The sequence below is a fragment of the Malania oleifera genome, chromosome 10, assembly GCF_029873635.1.
Source record: "Malania oleifera isolate guangnan ecotype guangnan chromosome 10, ASM2987363v1, whole genome shotgun sequence".
Lineage (NCBI taxonomy): Eukaryota > Viridiplantae > Streptophyta > Magnoliopsida > Santalales > Ximeniaceae > Malania > Malania oleifera.
Window position 1 is genome coordinate 35,177,924 of NC_080426.1, and position 18,611 is coordinate 35,196,534.

The window sequence follows — 18,611 nt, forward strand, 5'->3', positions numbered from 1 at the left end:
TAATTGCTTAGGTGTAAAAGCCATGTGTCAGTGCACTTAAGTGACATTTTCCAATTTAAAATATTTGAAGTTTAAATTTTCATAAGATGCAAATAGAATAAAGAAATTTGAATATTTGAAAACATTGTGCTTAAATTATTGTTTCCACATGAAGCTTGAAGTAATTTTTGAAAATTATTTTTGTTCAAAAAATTAAAAAATTAAAAAATTAAAAACAGAGTTCAAAATTTTAAATGTGAACGATGCATTGGTTTTTAAAGAATTATTATTATTATTATTATTATTTTCAAATCGAACCTCAAATATAAAAGGTAAAATAAAGGCTTTTAGTTTTAAAACCTGAAAATTCGTGCATTTTGCAATTGCTGGATTCGTCACTACCATTCCGCAATCTCTTATCAGAGAATCCATGGAGGCCGGAAAATCTTCCAGGCCGTTAAAACCCTAAACCCTTTACCGACATAATGCGCTTCCTCTCCTCAACCACTCCCAGCGCCACCTCTCTCTACTCCTCAATTTCTTGCCATTTCAGCTCTGTGCCCAAGCTCCCAAGGCTCCCAAGCCTCCCCTATATCCCCTCCAACTACAGACCCCGAGTCGTGCAGGAGGCTCAGAAAGTCCTCACCGATTACCTCCACACAACCAGGGCCCTGCCGTACGCCTACGCCGAGCACATAGGCACGAACTCCATCTTTTCTCTTCGCAGCACCATCTCCAAGCTCCGATCTTCGGCTTCCACCTTCTCCAAAAACTTTCAGAAGTTTCTCAGGTACCACCCCATTAACGAATTTGAGTTCTTCTTTGAGAGTATAGGCATCCACCCTTTGGAAATTTGTAAATTTTTGCCTGCTAAGAAGTTCTTCTTTTCGGAGGATTCGCGAGCCTTAAATGCAGCCTGCGCGCTTTCGGATTTTGGGTTTCCGTGGAAAATGTTGGGCAAGCTGTATGAGGAGGAGGTCTCCATTTTTTGTACGAGTCCTCAGGATTTAACTGCTAGGCTTTGTGGGTTCAAGGCTTTGGGGTTCAACAGTGTTTCGGTGATTGGTATTTGTTTGGCTTTCCCTTGCGTGTTGAGTGGAGAGCGTGAATTGGGTGGTGAGGTTGATACGTTGTTTGATGATTTTAAAAGGCTTTTTATCGATTTTGATTTGACGAGTTTTGTGCAGGAAAATGTGGATGCTTGGTACGAGGTTTGTCGGAAAATTCGGGTGTTTTACAATTTAGGTTGTGAGAAGGGGAAGACTGGGGAGTTGATGGGTCGGAGTAAACACATTTTTCTCAATTATTCGGAGGAGGTTTTGGTGAAAAAGGCAGAGTTCTTTTCTAGATTAAGTGTTAGGAAGGGGAATGTGGGTTTATTGCTACTTGAGAAGCCAGAGATTTTTATTTTTGATTTGGAGAGTCGCGAGATCTCAGTATTGTGTTTCCTCAAGCATTTTGGATTGAGTGTGGAAAATTTGAAATCTGTTGCTCAAAATCGCCCATATGTTTGGGGCCGAAATAAGATGGCTAATGTGCCTCACGTGATGAGAGCATTGGGTCTTCATGAATGGTTCTTTGATAAGATAAAAAATGGAGATCATAATCTCCTAGCTGATTATAGTATTAGCAGTCTCGATGAGGATACAGATAAAAAGTTTATAGATACCTTGGACAGAATCCGTTCTTCAAGAACTCCACTTCACACCATTGGTAAGTTGAATTTCTTGCATGGAATTGGGTTTGGAGAGAATTATTTGACCATAAAAGTCTTGGAGAACTTGCATGGGACTAGTTGTGAGTTGCAGGAACGGTTTGATTGTCTTCTTCGTACAGGGATTGAATTCCCTAAGCTATGCAGGATGATCTTCTTGTTACCAAAGATCCTAAGCCAAAAGCCAGAAACTCTTGAGCGGAAGGTCGATTTCCTTTGCCAGGAAATTGGAGTCTCTTTGAAGTACCTTGACATTTTTCCAGCGTATTTGATTTTTGACTTAGAGAACCGGATTAAGCCCAGATACAGAATCCATGCATGGCTTACAGAAAAGGGTTTATGTAGGAAACAGTACTCGCCTGCAAGCCTGATAGCAACTAGCGAAAAGCAGTTCATAGCTCGCCTTTACAAAATTCATCCTGCTGCTCCAAAGCACTGGCTGGAGCTATTCTTATGCAAAAACACAGTAGCAGCCAAAAAAAAAAAGTGATGGTTTGAAAGAGATGACAACGGTGTACTCATTGATTGGCTATTTACAAAATGATGAATAACAGAACTGTAATTACTCAGTGCAGTACAAGTCCTGGTGAATTACTTTCTCAATTTGGGAATCTAGATCGACACATTAAGGAGATCGTCAATTTGAAAAGAAAAAAACAGAAGATATGTGTTTTCCACTTGACCACTTTTGAGATTGTTTGCATGCCTATTGGATGACCCATCATTAATAGAATGGCAAACCCATTTGTGATCTCTTGGAGAAAATAGTGATCTTAGATATGAGCAATGGTGCCATGTGCCAGCACTGAGTTCTAGCATTATCATAGTGGTGTGCCTTGGTGCAATCATGGAAACTGGTCACAACCTTAGTGCAGTGTCAAGGATTGATCAGAACATGTGTTAATGGTAAGTTTTTTCTACTTGCTCCAAGCATTTTTGTGCACAACCTGTGCTACTGTTTGTGAGTAATTCTTCTTTCTTGCCGAATGCAAGCACTTCTTGTAAATGAATTATTTTCATGTTCTTGTAGAAGAAAATTTGAAAAACATAGATTCCTTCTCTCAAAAGTTCATCTGCCTCACTGGAGACATGCTGGTCTTTTATGGTTTCTGTTTCAAAGATGGTGAAGAAATAGGGGAAGTGTAGACACCCTGTTCAGAGCTGTTTGATTTCATAGAAGCCACAGATCCGTCAGTTTGAATGGACAAGCTATCCGAGCAAGAAAAATTTGGATGGCTGGAAGTTCTGCATCATCACTTGCAATAACTAGAAGTGCTTTTTTTTTTTTGGATTGGTGATGAAGTGAAAATTCTGGATTGACCCCTAGAAAATTTAAAATTAATTAATTTATTTGGTGGACAAGCTGATCAAGCTTCAAAGGTGCTCAATAATGCTGCTTGGTGCATCACTGTTTTATCTTCATATTCTTTTTCCTTTTTCTATTTCTCAAAAGGAGTTTATTTACTGAAATTTACAATGGGAAGAATTGAAAGATAATTGCACTGTGCTGTTTGAGTATTAATGTTCTGGTTTTTGATTTAAGATTTATATTTCTAATTCATTGCGATGTATTGTCCTCTTAAAAAAAAAAAATTAGAGATTTGTTTGAGGCATATTGTGTTGATTTTTTGATCTTCTTTTCTTCTTTGATTTCCATGTAATGTGAAAACCTTATCGAAATCTTGGATTCTTATTTTTATTCAACTCCTATTTATTTATAAATGATAAATTTTGGGCCTAGTTGGTATCATTTTTGTTTTCTATTTTTGTTTTTGTACAATGAAGAAACAAATTATGGAAACAGGTTGGTTTATGTTGCCAGTTTTCTGTTTTTGTTGTCGATTTTCAGCTATTTGCGAACAAACTGAAAATTAGATTTAATGGTTTTTGTGGATTGACAGCCAGCAGTGCGAACGATGGCCACAGTTGGTGAAGGACGGCCACCTACCATGGTAAGTGAGCCACCGCCACCTACCATGGTGGGTGAGCCACCGCCACCTACCATGAGATCTTGCCACAAGCCAGAGGCTATAAATTGAGACCCCCCACCGAATCTAGACTACACATCTCAACTGCAAGTTGTGTCCTCTTCTGTTTTTCCATATTTTATTCTCTCTGTACATGTTAAATAGGGACCCGAGTATGTAAAGAATACATAATTGAATATACAATTGATTCATTCTCATTCTCTACATGGTATCAGAGCTCAGGTTACTCTAAAACCCTAAGCAATCCATGGCTGCCCAAAAAGGAGACAGCCATGAGTCCAGCTAGTCGGCAACCCCGGAAGAAGAGTTAGAGATAGCCTCCTCCATGGGCTCGGCCGGCGTATTTGAGAATTCCCCACTCCATCTTACTATTGAAAAATTCAATGGTAGAGAATGGACACAGTCAATTAAGCTCATTATCGATGGTAAAGGAAAGCTCAGCTTTCTTACTGACAAGACTCGGTGACCACCTCCTACCGATGCAGTGGCATCCCAGAAATGGCGGTCCGAGAACTCCTTGATAACATCATGCTTGATAAACTCTATGGAGCCAACCATTGGCAAAACGCACATGTTTCTCCCGATGACAAAGGACGTGTGGGATGCGGTGCGTGAGACATACTCCGATGCTGAAAATGCTTCCCAGATTTTCGAGTTGAAGACGCGGCTATGGCAGACAAAGCAAGGAGATCGGGAAGTCACTGATTACTACATCGAGATGCTCGGACTTTGGCAAGAACTCGATCTCAGCTACGAAGAGGAATGGGAATGCACGGTTGACAGTGTACGTTTCAAGAAGAAGATGGAGAACGAGAGAGTATTCGAGTTTCTGGCAGGGCTGAATCGAGAGCTTGATGACGTGAGGAGCAGGATTCTAGGTTGCCGGCCACTGCCCTCCATCCGAGAAGTCTTCTCTGAGGTTCGGCGTGAGGAAAGTAGGAGGAACATGATGTTGAAGGAGCAAACAAGTCTGGGCCTGAGGCATTAGCTGTTATAACCCATGGGCCTTATACTGGATCCAACCCAAAATAGTCTAGAAGGCCCTATTGTGAGCATTGCAAAAAAATGGGCCATACTAAAGGCACCTACTGGACCTTACATGGCAAGCCCGCAAATTGGAAGCCCCAATAGCCCAATAAAGCCCATGGTCATTAGTCCTCCATCGAAACCCAGACAAAAAAAGTACCCACAGAAGCCCATGGCTCGACAGCTTCTAGTGGGAGATTTAATTCCGACCAACTTGCGAAAATATATGAGCTATTTTCCAATTTCCAAGCCTCGGGTCAGTCCGCTAATACTATGTCATCTGGCTTTTTAGCCCACAGAGGTCCTTTTTTGGCAGCCCTTAGTACCACTCCTCATTTTATCCCTTGGATTATTGACTCTGGTGGATCTGACCATATGACCGATGCCTCATCATTTATTTTCAACATACTCACCTTGTGCCGGTAATTTAAAAGTCAAAATTGCAGATGGGACTATCCCCTGTCACTGGAAAATGGAGTATTTGTATTTCTGAATCTATTACTCTTGAATCTGTTCTCAATGTTCCTAATTTATCGTCAAATTTGCTGTCTATTAGTCAATTAACCAAGCAGTCTAATTGCTCAGCTAAATTCCTACCCTCTCATTGTGTCTTTCAGGACCTATCATCGACGAAGACGATTGGCAGTGCTACGGAATGTGACAGACTCTACTACTTTGACAAAGCTAATGTGGATGGACCGCGTCCTCCTGCTGTTTGTAATTCTCGTACTCCTAATAGGACCCATACAAAATGGTTTATTACTTTTATTGTTGATCACACTCGTCTGTGTTGGGTATATTTATTGACTGATAATACTGAGGTTCAATAAGTCTTCATGAAGTTTCACTCTATGATACAAACCCAGTTTCACACAAAAATCCAAATCCTTTGTATTGACAATGGTATTGAGTATTTCAATCACTCCTTGGGCACGTATCTTCAAGAGAATGGTATCATCCATCAAAGCTCTTGTGTTGACACCCCTCAACAAAATGGGGTTGCTGAATGGAAAAATTGACATATCCTTGAAGTTGCTCGTGCCCTGTTGTTTACCTCTCACATGCCAACAAAATTTTGGGGTGACTCAATTTTGACAGCCACATACCTCATTAACTGAATGCCTAGTAGAGTCCTATCCCTTGCAACTCCGCTCCAAAAACTCCAAGAGACTTTTCTCAATTCTAGGCTCGACTCACATCTTCCGCTTCGTGTCTTTGGGTCCACTGTATTTGTCCACATTCATGCTCTCAAGCGAAACAAATTGGATCCCATATCTTTCTTGGTTACTCTCCCACACAAAGGGCTACAAATGCTATGACCCGATCTCCTAGAAACTCTATGTTAGCATGGATGTCACCTTCTTCGAACATACCCCTTCAAGGGGAGTCCTTGAGTAAAGCTCGACCCTCAAACTTAGACTACTTTGATATTGCTGTTTTCGAGACCACTCCATACCCTATATCCGCTCCTTCGCCTAGTACAGAAGGAAACTTGAGCTCAGGGGGAGATGCAGAAATACAAACAAATAGGGAAACACTTGTCTACTCAAGGAGGCAAAAATCGAAGTCCAATGAGACACTCACTTCTGAAGCACCAAAAGAGTTAGAACTGGTGATAGTTCCAACTCCTCATGAGTTTGACTCCAATCTCGACTAGGTAAAACATGACTTACCCATTGCTCTTAGAAAAGAACGTCGTTCATGTACTCTCCACCCTAACTCAAAATTTGTATCTTACAATGCTCTTCCTGCCAAGTGTCGTGCTTTTACTTCTAACCTTGACAAAATCCTGATTCCTAAAAACATTCAAGAAGCCTTGGAGATTCCAGAGTGGAGAGAGGCAATGATGGAAGAGATAAGGGCACTAGAAAAGAATGGAACTTGGGAGGTGATGTCTTTGCCAAGGGGGAAGAAACTAGTAGGCTGTAAGTGGGTGTTCACAGTAAAGTACAAGGTTGATGGCACAGTAGAACGATACAAAGCTCGCGTTGTGGCAAAGGGGTTCACTTAGATATATGGTATTGACTACATTGAGATGTTTGCACCAGTAGCAAAGCTGAACACTATATGGTTCTCTTGTCCTTGGCAGCAAACCTGGACTGGCCACTCCATCAGTTTGACATCAAGATTGCTTTTTTGAATGGTGAGCTAGAAGAAGAAGTGTTCATGAAGCTTCCACTAGGATTTTGCAAGGAGGGAGAAGAAACCAGAGTGTGTAAATTGAAGAAATCCCTGTATGGACTCAAGCAATCACCGTGGGCGTGGTTTGATAGATTTGCGAAGGTGATAAAGAATCAAGGATACCGACATGAGCAGTCAGATAACGCTATGTTCTTCAAACAGTCCAATGAGGGAAGAAGGACCATCCTGATTGTGTACATTGATGACATCATTCTTACTGGAGATAACACAAGAGAGGTGGAGAGATTGAAGAAGATCTTAGCCACAGAGTTTGAGGTAAAAGACCTAGGTCAAATGCGACATTTCTTGGGGATGGAGGTCACCAGATCAAGGAAGGGAATTAGTGTCTCCCAGAGAAAGTATGTACTTGACCTTTTGACCGAGACTGGCATGATTGGTTGTAAACCAAGCGATACTACTATCGAGGCAGGAAAAAGGATGGAAGACGTAGGAAAGCCTGTGGATATAGAGAGATATCAGAGACTAGTAGGTAGATTGATCTACCTCTCTCACACTAGACCTGACATTGCTTTCGCTGTATGCGTGGTCAGTCAACACATGCACTCACCAAAGGAGAGTCACCTAGAAGCAGTATATAAGATTCTCAGATATTTGAAAGGCTCTCCAAGGCGAGGACTATTCTTCAAGAAAGGTGACAGTAAGAAGGTAGAGATCTACACAGATGCGGATTAGGCAAGATCAGTAGAAGACAGAAGGTCTACTACCGGCTACTGTTCCTATGTTTGGGGAAATCTAGTAACATGGAGGAGTAAGAAGCAGAGTGTGGTAGCCAGAAGCAGTGCTAGGGCTGAATTCAGAGCTGTTGCACAAGGGATGTATGAAGGGCTATGGTTACAAAAACTTTTGGAAGAACTACACGTCATAGTAGAGCTCCCCATCAAACTCTATTGCGACAACAAAGCTGCCATTAGTATTTCTTATAATCTTGTTCAGCACGACAAGACTAAACATATAGAAGTGGACAGACATTTTGTAAAGGAGAAAATTGAGAAGGGGACAATATGCATGACCTATATCCCTACAAGAGAACAATTAGCAGATATTTTCACTAAGGGATTACAGAGATCTAGCTTTGAAGAGTTTATTTGCAAGTTGGACATGATCAACATCTATGATCCAACTTGAGGGGGAGTGTGGAATGACGACCAGTAGTGTGAACGAAGGCCACGATTGGTGAATGACGGCCACCTACCATGGTAGGTGAGCCACCGCCACCTACCATGGTGGGTGAGCCACCGCCACCACCACCACCTACCGTGAGATCTTGCCACAAGCTAGAGGCTATAAATTGAGACCCCCCATCGAAGCTAAACTACACATCTCAACTGCAAGTTGTGTCCTCTTCTGTTTTTCCATATTTTATTATCTGTGTACATGTTAAATAGGGACCCAAGTATGTAAAGAATACACAATTGAGCATACAATTGATTCATTCTCATTCTCTACAGTTTTCATTTGTTTTGGCAACTTGCCAGAATATTTCAATATTCAAAATTATTATTTTTAATTAAATTACTCATTTTATACATATTTTTTTAATTAAAATTGAAGTGAAATGATCATATGAGTTTAAAATATAATCAAAATAACAATGTCCCATAAAATTTCAAAAAAATTGAAAAAAAACAATAAAATCCATTTACAAAATATTTTTACCATCTCTCAATTGTCATGTACAATAAGATTGTTATTGCAAAGTGAATTTTGAAATATGATAATTAAGCAAAATAATTATAACAATTTTTTTTTATTATATTATTTTTAATTTGTGTTATTTTAATCATACTTTTTATTTTTATTTGATTCAAGGACAAAATGAGCATTTGTTTAATCAAAATTTTAATTTGTTTTAGTTTTAGAAATATTAATCAAATGGATTACTAGTTTTTGGTTTTCAGTTTTTTCTTTTTATTTATTTTTTCATAATTTTTGACAGTGATACCAAACAGCCCATTACGTTATCATTACTTGTTGTCTTGAACTGGTAGAAGTCTAGACTACCCAAACTAGTTGCCTACTCATTCTATGGGTTCAATTATCCACTTTAATACATTAAGAAAAAATATATCCTCACAAGTTGGTTCTTTCCATAAAATCTTCTGCTTCCTGAGCTAATGATGGTGGGCAAGCATGCTACTACTTGTCCAGGCCTTACCATAATTAACCTCTCAGATTTTTCACAATCTTTGACACTGACATAGAAAATTTTCTCAAGCAGGTTATCAAAACAAAGTACTGTGAAATGTTTGAAAAGTGAGAGGAAGAGGGGTGCAAAATTTCAAGCATTTGAAGGCCCTAAAGTCTCATGGTGGTGAGTTCATTGAACAACCTTTTCCAAGAAATTATTTACTTTCCAAAATTAGAATAATGGATAAGATAGAGCTGACCCTTGGTAGACATCTATTCACTTCTTGACCAGGAAAGTTTTACTACAGTCATTCCTTTGGTCATTCATATTATTTATAATTTGGTGGTATCATGAATTCTTGGAATTATGTTCTGTTTGGATTAGAGGAGGAGGAGGAGAAATAAATGGTTTTGTTAATGTTACACAATGCATGAGGATCACATCCAACATTCTGTCCATCATAGCTGAATATTGGGAAAATGTTAGATTTTACAAACTCTGATCCATTTAGGGCCTGTTTGGAGGAACACTTGAAAATAAGTACTTAATAGTAATTTTGACTTAAATAAGTAGTTTTGATAAATGTAAATACTGTTTGGAATGTTTCAAATAAGTACTTATATTAGAATTGTAAAATGATATTCATTTTACTACTAAATACTTAATTGAGACAATAAGTAGAAGTCAAAAATCTTGACTTCTACTTACATTTTTAAGTGATCAGATGCATTTTTACTTTTATTTACACTAATCTCATATTTTTCTTAAGACTCTCCTGAACAATCCACAATGACCTTCAAGCTCCTTCCCTAGCGCCCCTATACTTCAGATCAATTCTTGAGAAGAACGAAATTTGGAGTTTCATTCAAAGATTGATTTTTGTAGGCTCTTCTCAAATTGATTTTTGAAAGCTTGCATGAGCTTCAGCTACGATTTGACCTTGAGAATGAATAGGACTTCAATATTTCCATCAATTTTTGGTGGCTCTCTTCAATGTCTGATCGTTAATGGCAGCTATGATTTGATTTGCAAATCATCTTTTGTATAGTTCATTGTAAGATCTGATTTCAACTTCAAATTGGTGATTTTTGATTCAGATCTTCACCCTCACATCTGATTTTTGTAGTATTCTCCAATTTTTCTTTCGATGGATGTCTCTTGAAAATCTGATTGCTTATGTTAGATGCTATTTAACTCCTTATAAACGTGAAACAAATCTCCACCTTTATATTAAAATACTTAATGTTTTCTGAAATCATACTTCTATCAGGCCTAAAATTTTGTTTCCCTTAAAACAAATTTTGCATTGCTGCCATTTCTCTGAAATCTAAATTCTTCTTTATGCATCTTCAATTTCTTCTCTGAAATTTGATACTAACTAGCAGATTCATCTCATTGTTGTATTGATTTTGATAAGAACATGAATGACTGTGAATCTTCCATTAGATCCGTGTTGCGTCTCTCTCTCTCTCTCTTCTTCCGTTACTAAATCTCACTTCTCTGCATGCCCTTCTAACATCTGCTGCTGTAACATCGAATGGAAGCTGTAGCTCAAAGGAGCAAAGACTCATGCCTTTGTTCAAGAAATTTCCTAGCATGAAAGTAGTTGAAGCAAACCTATGCCCACATCATCCAAAATGCCTTTATCAAAACCTTCTTTTTGTTGGCTGGAGCATTCTGTTCTGTGTGCTATTTTTGAGTGTGATTCCATGGATTATACCTTTTTGGTGTTTGAAAGAATTCAAAGCCCAAATGAGATTCTCTGGAAAACCAAAGACAAATCAATCTGAGAAAGCTTTTGAGTACTAGAGACTGTTGGGGAAAGGAGGGGTAGCTGATAATTTTACACTCTCTTTCTTGCTCAAGGTTTGTGGGCTCTTGGTGTGAGTTATATTGAGAAAAAAAAAATATACTTTAATTCCCAAGAAACATTTTGTTGTAAAGTTAGAGGTGGAGGCGAGAAGAAGAAAAGAAGAGAAAAAGAGAAGAAAAGAAAAAGAAAGAAAGTGAAAGGAGGAGGTGGCTGTTTCCTGGAGTTATGTTCAGCTCCAGGTAAAGTGCCCTTTTATATATTCATAATAAAAAATCTTGAAAGAAAAAATACCCTGCTTGTATCACATAATTACTAAAATGGCCTCCCTCTTATAACACTCCCCCCAAGCTGGAGGTGTATGAATATCACCTAACCCCAACTTGTTACAACCCCTAGACAAGGCATGCTTAAATAAGGCCTTTGTGAAACATCATCTAACTGATCCATGGATCTACAAATGGAGTGTCCTTACAACTTTCTTCAACGCAGGCAACTTCAATTTGCTTTGCGCTCTCATGGAACACTGATTTTGTAGCAATATAAATGGTAGCTTGATTGTCACAAAACATATCTATGGGCTTCTTAACCAAGAATCCCATCTCAGATATAAGAGACTTCAACCACATAAGCTCACTCACGGTTTGAGCCGTAGCTTGGTATTTTGCTTCAACACTAGATTTAGCTATAGTAGTTTGTTTTTTGCTATGCTGGGAAACAAGATTACCTCCCACAAATGTACAGTTTCCAGTAGTAGACCTTTGATCATCAACTGAGCCAGCCCAATCTGCATTAGAGTACCCCATGATCTCATTGTTTCTATTACATTTATATTTCAAACTTCTACTAGGAGAGCCTTTGAGATACCTTAGAATCTTACAACAGCATCCCAGTGTGGTTGTTTTGGATCTTCCATAAACTGACAACCCCCACAACAAAGGATATGTTAGGTCTAGTGACAGTTAGGTAGATCAACCTGCCAACCAACTACCTATATCGACGTTTATCTCCATGGTCTGGCCCAACATCCCTAGATAGCTTCACTTTGGGATCCAGAGGGGTATGAACTGCTTTAGCTCCCAACATACCATTCTCACTTAGCAAGTCCAAGGTATATTTTTGCGGAGATAGATTATCGTTCAATTTCAATACCAAGAAAGTAACGTTGCTAACACAAATTTCCCAAGTCCTTGATTTGAAAATTTTCTTGAAGCCACTATTTGACATCTGCAATGCCACTTTGGTCATTGTCAATGAGGATGATATCATCAACATAAACTACTAGAAGCACCACACCCATCTTGTTTTGGTGAAAAAAAGACTAAATGATTAGAGCAACATTGAATGGAACCAAATATAAAGGCCACTTCACTAAATTTGTCAAAACAAACTTAAGGAGACTGCTTAAGAGCATAAATGGCCTTATGCAACCTACATATCTTACCACCCTCCCCCTAAGCAACATATACAAGAGGTTGCTCCATGTATACCTCTTCTTGTAGGTCTCCATATAAGAAGGCATTCTTCACATCCAATTGGTATAAGGGCCAAGAAAAATTAACTGTGAACGAGATCAATACATGAACAAAATTGAGTCTAGCAATAGGAGAGAAGATCTCAAAATAATTATTACCATATGTTTGAGTGTACTCCTTGGCAACCAATCAAGCCTTAATCCATTTAATAGGGTTGTTAGGAAGGTTTTGATGTTGTCGACCCAATGACTCCTAACCAACTCCTTACTAGGAGGAAGGTTCACCAAATCCCATGTCCTCGGAATGGTCAAGGCATCCATTCCTACATCCATTGCGTGCTTACACCCAAGGTTAGCAAGTGCTTCAACATTTGAAAGGGATAGAGGCAGAGGTCATTGACATGGCGAAAGAATGCATAGGACTAGGAAGGTGTTGAATTGAAACAAAATGAGTAATAGGATAAGCTATTAATGATTGTTGAGTACATGTTTGAGTACCTTTCCTATATGCAATTGGCAAGTACAAATCACATTGGGATGGATTTCCAAAACTAGAAGTTGAAACAACGAGGATAGAAGAGGCGGCTGCATAGTAGCAATGTGTGTGCTTATTTTATGTCATTCATAAACCCTCAATTGTTTCTCTAGGTCAATAATTGATGGATCTAGAGGAGGATCAAGATTTTTCTTTAGAGGGATAAGGGTATAGATTTGAGGATCAATGCATGAGGGGAAGCCAAAAATCCTTGATGACTCAAAATATATTTCATAATGAGAACCCAACACTAGAGAAATAAGGTGCCCCCTAAAAAAAGTTTGCACTAACATATTTCCAATGAGTATAGGGATTATAACATCGATATCCTTTTTGAGTTCTCTAGTAGCCAACAAAGACACATTTAATAGCGCATGGAGAGAATTTGTCCTAACTCGTATGTGGAACATGAAGAAAACATGTGAACCCAAAGACATGCGGCATAATAGAGAATATGGATTTTTTTGGATCCATGATAGAGAAGGGAATTTGTCCCCCAAGAAAACTAGAAGGCATCCTGTTAAGCAAAAAACAAGCTGTAAAAAGAGCATGGGTCCAAAGGATTTTAGGAACATGCATATGAAAGAGTAAAGATTATGCTATTTCAAGTAAATGTCTATTTTTCTGTTTAGCTACTCCATTTTGTTGAGGGCTATACATGATGTTTGATGAATAATTCCTTTGGCCAAGAAAAAAAATGTTAAACTCATTTTGAACACATTCAAGTACATTATCAGATCGAAAAATTTGAATACTAATGCAGGTCATAGTGATAAATCATCCACAAAAGACACAAAATATTGATGACCAACTCAAATTCTTGACTTTACATGGAACCCAAATATTTGAATTATTAAGAGAAAACAATGATTTACTACGAGACTCAACTATCGATGGGAAAGTTGTATTATGTTTTCCTAATTGACACGTAAAACACTCAAAACGAGAAATAAACTTGAGCATAGGAAAAACTTGTTGCAATTTTTGAACTGATGGATGACCCAAACGAGCATGCCATTGATCTAGAGAAACGCCATGAGTTGAAATTGAAGAAGTTGCATGCAAGAACTGGATCTACCACCACCATCATCAAAATAGTACAAACCGTCCTCTTCAAGCCCTCCACCAATCCTCTTTTTTGTCTGGAGATCCTAAATTACTCAATGAGAAGGAAAGAAGGTCACGTAACAATTTTGTGAACTAGTTAATCGACTAACTGATGACACGTTCAAGGGAAATTTTGGCACATATAACATAGAAGAAAGAGGAATAGAAAGAAATGAAAGAATATTGCCACAACTAGAGACAGATGTAACTGAAATTGGCGAAAGTAACCTTGGAGTGTAAAGTAGTGGGGTTTATGGACTAAATTAGAACTACTTGTCATATTGGGGGTGGCACCAGAGTCAATAACCCATGGTGAGGAGGATGAAGAGGCAAGAAGCCCAGTTGTACCTGAATGGGCCACAGTAGCACTAGATGTAGAATGTTGGATTTGAATTTGTTCAACCATGTGGAGACGATTGTTATACTCTTCTCGGGACACAATAAATGATGTACTCAACTCCCTCGTGGAGTGGCTATGTGCGATAGAAGTTTCATTTGTAGAATCAATCTCGACAAGACACTTATTGGCCCAAGTAGGTTTCCCATGTAGATGTAGACATCAATCAATAGTATGATTTTCCTTGTCACAATATGTGCAAATTCGAGAATTGCCGTGACAAACTTCTTGTCCTGATACACTACTTTTCCCACAATTGCCATCCAAACCACGTCCTTGTCCTCTAACACTTCCCTAACCACGGTTATATGTACTGCTAACCATGGCTGAATTGTCATGTTAAGAAACCTTATAAGAAAATTGAGAGCCATCTTGGGCAATTCTTTGGTTTCTAGCTTATGCTTCATTTATAGATGGAATAGATTCATCAGCAAGAATCTGATTGTGGATGGGTTGAAGCTCTGGGCTCAACCCAGCTAAAAACTTGGCAGCCAAGACCTCTGCCCATTGCCTCTTAATCATCGTAATGTCAGAACTAATTGGTTGATAAATGTTGAGTTCCTCCCACATACCCTTTAGAGTGCTATAATGCTCCGTAACAGGTTTACCTTCTTAATCATATTTGAAAACTTCTCATATAGGTCAAAAACATGAATTGATTTTTATCTTGTAAGAAGCTTTCACAGGGATCATCCCTTACGGCTTTTGCTGTTCTATGAAACATCACGTTCGCAACCAATTTGTGGCTCCATGCTATTCTACAACCATACAAGCAATATGTCATTCTCTTTCTTCCAATGCTCATAATCCTTGAGTCTGGAGGCAGAGGAGAATGCATCAAATATTTTTGGACTTTCCTTTTGCGTAAATATACACATGTACCGCCTGAGGCTGTAACAGGTGGTTGGAGGTTCCAACCAACTTGATGGCTGTGATCTGTAGGTTAACGGTATCAGTCGAAAGCAGTATCTGTGGAGGCCATCAAAACCACCCCCAATATGCTACAATAAGTGCACATCTACTGGGAATAAACAACACAGTGACAATGCAAAATCAGGCAGCACCCAAGCACAGAGCACAACTTCAGAACTTCAAAAGTGCTGCTGTACTTTATGATGCGGAAGTGGGCAGCCATAACAATCACCGTAGGCACTTTATAAACAACCTGACAGCACAGATGGCTGGCAGCAACTAGAACAGAGTGCTAGCGAGAGCAGGAAATAAAATCTTTTAACACCAATAAAGAACAACAGAAACTGATACAAAATTGCAGCAATCAATCCTGAACGCAGCATCATCATGCAACAACTAACTGGAAAACAGTAACGCAGCAACAACAGATACCAGAAACATAGCTAACTTCACATAAGCATATCACCATGAACACACACAGCATCCTGCCAGGGATGCTGCACTATGGAACCAAGATGAAAAGTGACCTTAAATGGCTCTCAAGCCAATGAAAAAAATCAGATTTGAGAGTTGATTAGGGTCAGATAAGAAAGAAAGAGTAAAAACAGAGTGTCAAGGGGAAAAACTCAGAAAAATCAGAAGATTAACGCTCTGATACCATGTTGTAAGGTTAGAGACGGAGGCGTGAGAAGAAGAAAAGAAGAGAAGAAAAAAGAAAAGAAGAAGAAAGAAAGAGAAAGGAGGCGGTGGCAGTTTCCTGGAGTTATGTTCAGCTCCAGGTCTGCCCTTTTATGTATTCATAATAAAAAGGCTTGAGAGATAAAAATACCCCTGCTTACACTACATAATTATTAAAATAGCCTATCTCTTCTAACACATTTATTGTCATATCACCTATTTTCATTTTGTGTTTTGGTTTACTTATTTTTCTGATTGCTTTGTTGGATGGGTTACAAAATTGAAAGAGAGGATATAGTTGGAGGAAGAAAAATAATAGTGATCAGTACTGCACCGGGGTAGTTTATAAAAGAACTTTCCTGCTATTGAGTAAATTACTTGTGCCGAGTATAGTGCCCTGCTGATGCCGCTTAGTTTCCTTGAATCTTTTTTACCTTGATGAACAAATTTGATTCCTTGTGTTTTAACATGGTAGTATGGGTATGTTGGCCTTTGAATTTTGCTATCTTAGCTTTAATAAGGTGAATTCATCTTTAATATATATAAGCTTAGCTAGCTAGCCAGAAAAATATATTGTTGGATGAAGAAAAGATACAGTGATCAGTGCTGCACCTGGGCTGTCTATTAAAAAAACTTTCCTTCTATTGGTATATTCCTTTGGTGCTGAGTATAGTGTCCCTGGTGATGCTACTTGGTTTTCCTGAATCTTTTTCACCTTATGAACAAATTTGATTCCATGTTTTTTAACAAAGTCGTATAGTTATATTAGCCTTTGAGTTTTGTTACTGAGCTCTAATAAGGGGAATTCATCTTTAAAATATATAAGCTTAGCTAGCTAGCCAGAAGCCCATTAATAATATGTGGTTGTTTCATACTTGCCAATGAAGCAAAGGAATTGGCACATCATTTGTGAATTTTATAATATTTCTTCATTCTATCTGTATGTATATAGCTGACTAGCTGTTGAGGGAATGGGAAGGTGAACAGCGAATAGTCATTGTCTGATTCTCGGATCAGCACCTCGAATGGGGTTTGTCATGCCTTCTTTTCCCATTCTTTAATCTCAGCCAAGTTTCCTTCCCAATCCTTGAATTTTCCCAACAGACATCTCTGAGAAAATTCTCCATGGGGCAGTTGTTTGTGCATCCATGGTAATGAAAATTCCAGATTTGTGCAGGCGTATTTTGCTTTCCCCATTGAGATTTTTTTTTTGTTGCTCCCATTACAGCTTGAAGATAAAATTTTGAAACTTGAACTAGGTTGGAGTGTTGGATTTTGTATTGTCCATCTTTCTAGTTGGTCTATCAGATACCATTCGAGTATTGGATGATATAGAGCAGTTTCTTACATCCTTGCATGAGATGGCCACTTGAGAAGTCTAGATAGAAGGGCCATTTTTTTTTCTTTTTTTCCTTTGGGCATCTCCCCAAGTCTAATATGTGCTTCATCATCTTTTGAAAATTTACCGTTGTAAATTTTCTTTTGTTTCTATTATACTTATGGTCCAAAACGTCAATTGAAAGGATTCAAGTTCTGACAAGGGTGCCCACATTACATACAAAAAGAACTTTTGGATAGGGCTGTCCGTCTTTACCTAATATTGATGTTAGAAGATTGTCATTACATTTATGTGCCTCATAAGCTGATAGAACATTTGATGATTCATCTTGTATTTCCTTGACATGTGGATATATTGACCTTTTTTGCTTTTTTTTTTTTTTTGAAAAGATGCATTTCCCTTTTTGTTTTGCGCCTCCTTTGAGAGAACAAGTTTATATCATAAAGTTTTAATGCATTATTAGATGAACCTGCCCCGCCCCAAACACACACACACACACACACACACACACACATATATGCATACACACATACATACATGGGTGGATCAACACCACTAAAAAAATGTGGGTCCAGTTCCTGTTATGTGCTTGTGCATAATGAGAAATTATTAGGTTGGGTTTTCTTATCATGTCGTATTTGAATAACCAATCAAAGTATTGAATTTTGAGTAAATCGTAGGATAGTTTTACTTTGATAACCATAAGTTTTACTGCAGTAGGATGTATTGACAGAGAAGTGCTGGGCATTAACCATAAGTATGCAGTTTTAGGGACCATCTGACCATGGGCTCTCGTTTAAATTGTTTTCTTGCTTGCAAGCATGTAGTTTGGACTTCTCTGTGGGGTTGATGGAGCCAGGTTGTTGTTTAAGATGAATTTTAATTGGTATGCAACACACTGGAACTACTCAGCTTGCATGCAAGTGGACGTCAGAATTTGCTCCTATTGTATGAGTTGATAGTTACTAGGTCAACCTAGATTGGCTTACCAACATGTAGATTCTCCTCAGACACAGCTGAGATTGGAACTAGACTCTCTATTTACAAGTTTGGAGCCAAATCTTGAATGATTATGATCCTTTTTATGATTATTCATATAGAATTTTAGTTCGATGCTTGGGAATATATCTAGTTGCAACTATTACATGTTCGTCTTATAGGAACATCTCGAGTGCAATAATTGGCTGCAGTGCATGAGATAATTCCAAGCCTATTTGTTTCTAGGAAATAGCATTATATCATAATAATTTTCGTATAAGAGTTAATCGTAAAGAGAGCATGCCATTTTCTACTAAACTTTTTGGTTAATGGGTTTTTATTTA

At 38.4% G+C, this 18,611-nt stretch overlaps 1 protein-coding gene across 7 annotated transcripts in view; it reads left to right on the forward strand.

Annotated features, from left to right (window-relative positions):
• The first annotated feature begins 341 nt into the window (after nt 1-341).
• The window catches only part of LOC131165246 (transcription termination factor MTEF18, mitochondrial), a 59,390-nt gene continuing 41,120 nt past the window's right edge, over nt 342-18,611 (forward strand). For 3 of the 7 annotated variants that reach the window (XM_058122861.1, XM_058122860.1, XM_058122856.1), the window contains exons 1-2: nt 358-2,599; nt 9,128-9,220. In XM_058122861.1, coding sequence (XP_057978844.1) covers nt 465-2,183 — 1,719 coding nt within the window. In that variant the 5' untranslated portion in view covers nt 358-464 and the 3' untranslated portion in view covers nt 2,184-2,599; nt 9,128-9,220. Of the gene's footprint in view, nt 2,600-2,723; nt 3,303-5,324; nt 5,587-9,127; nt 9,221-18,611 lie in introns of those variants that run through there. The other 4 variants (XM_058122862.1, XM_058122858.1, XM_058122859.1 and 1 more) reach the window with 3 other exon arrangements.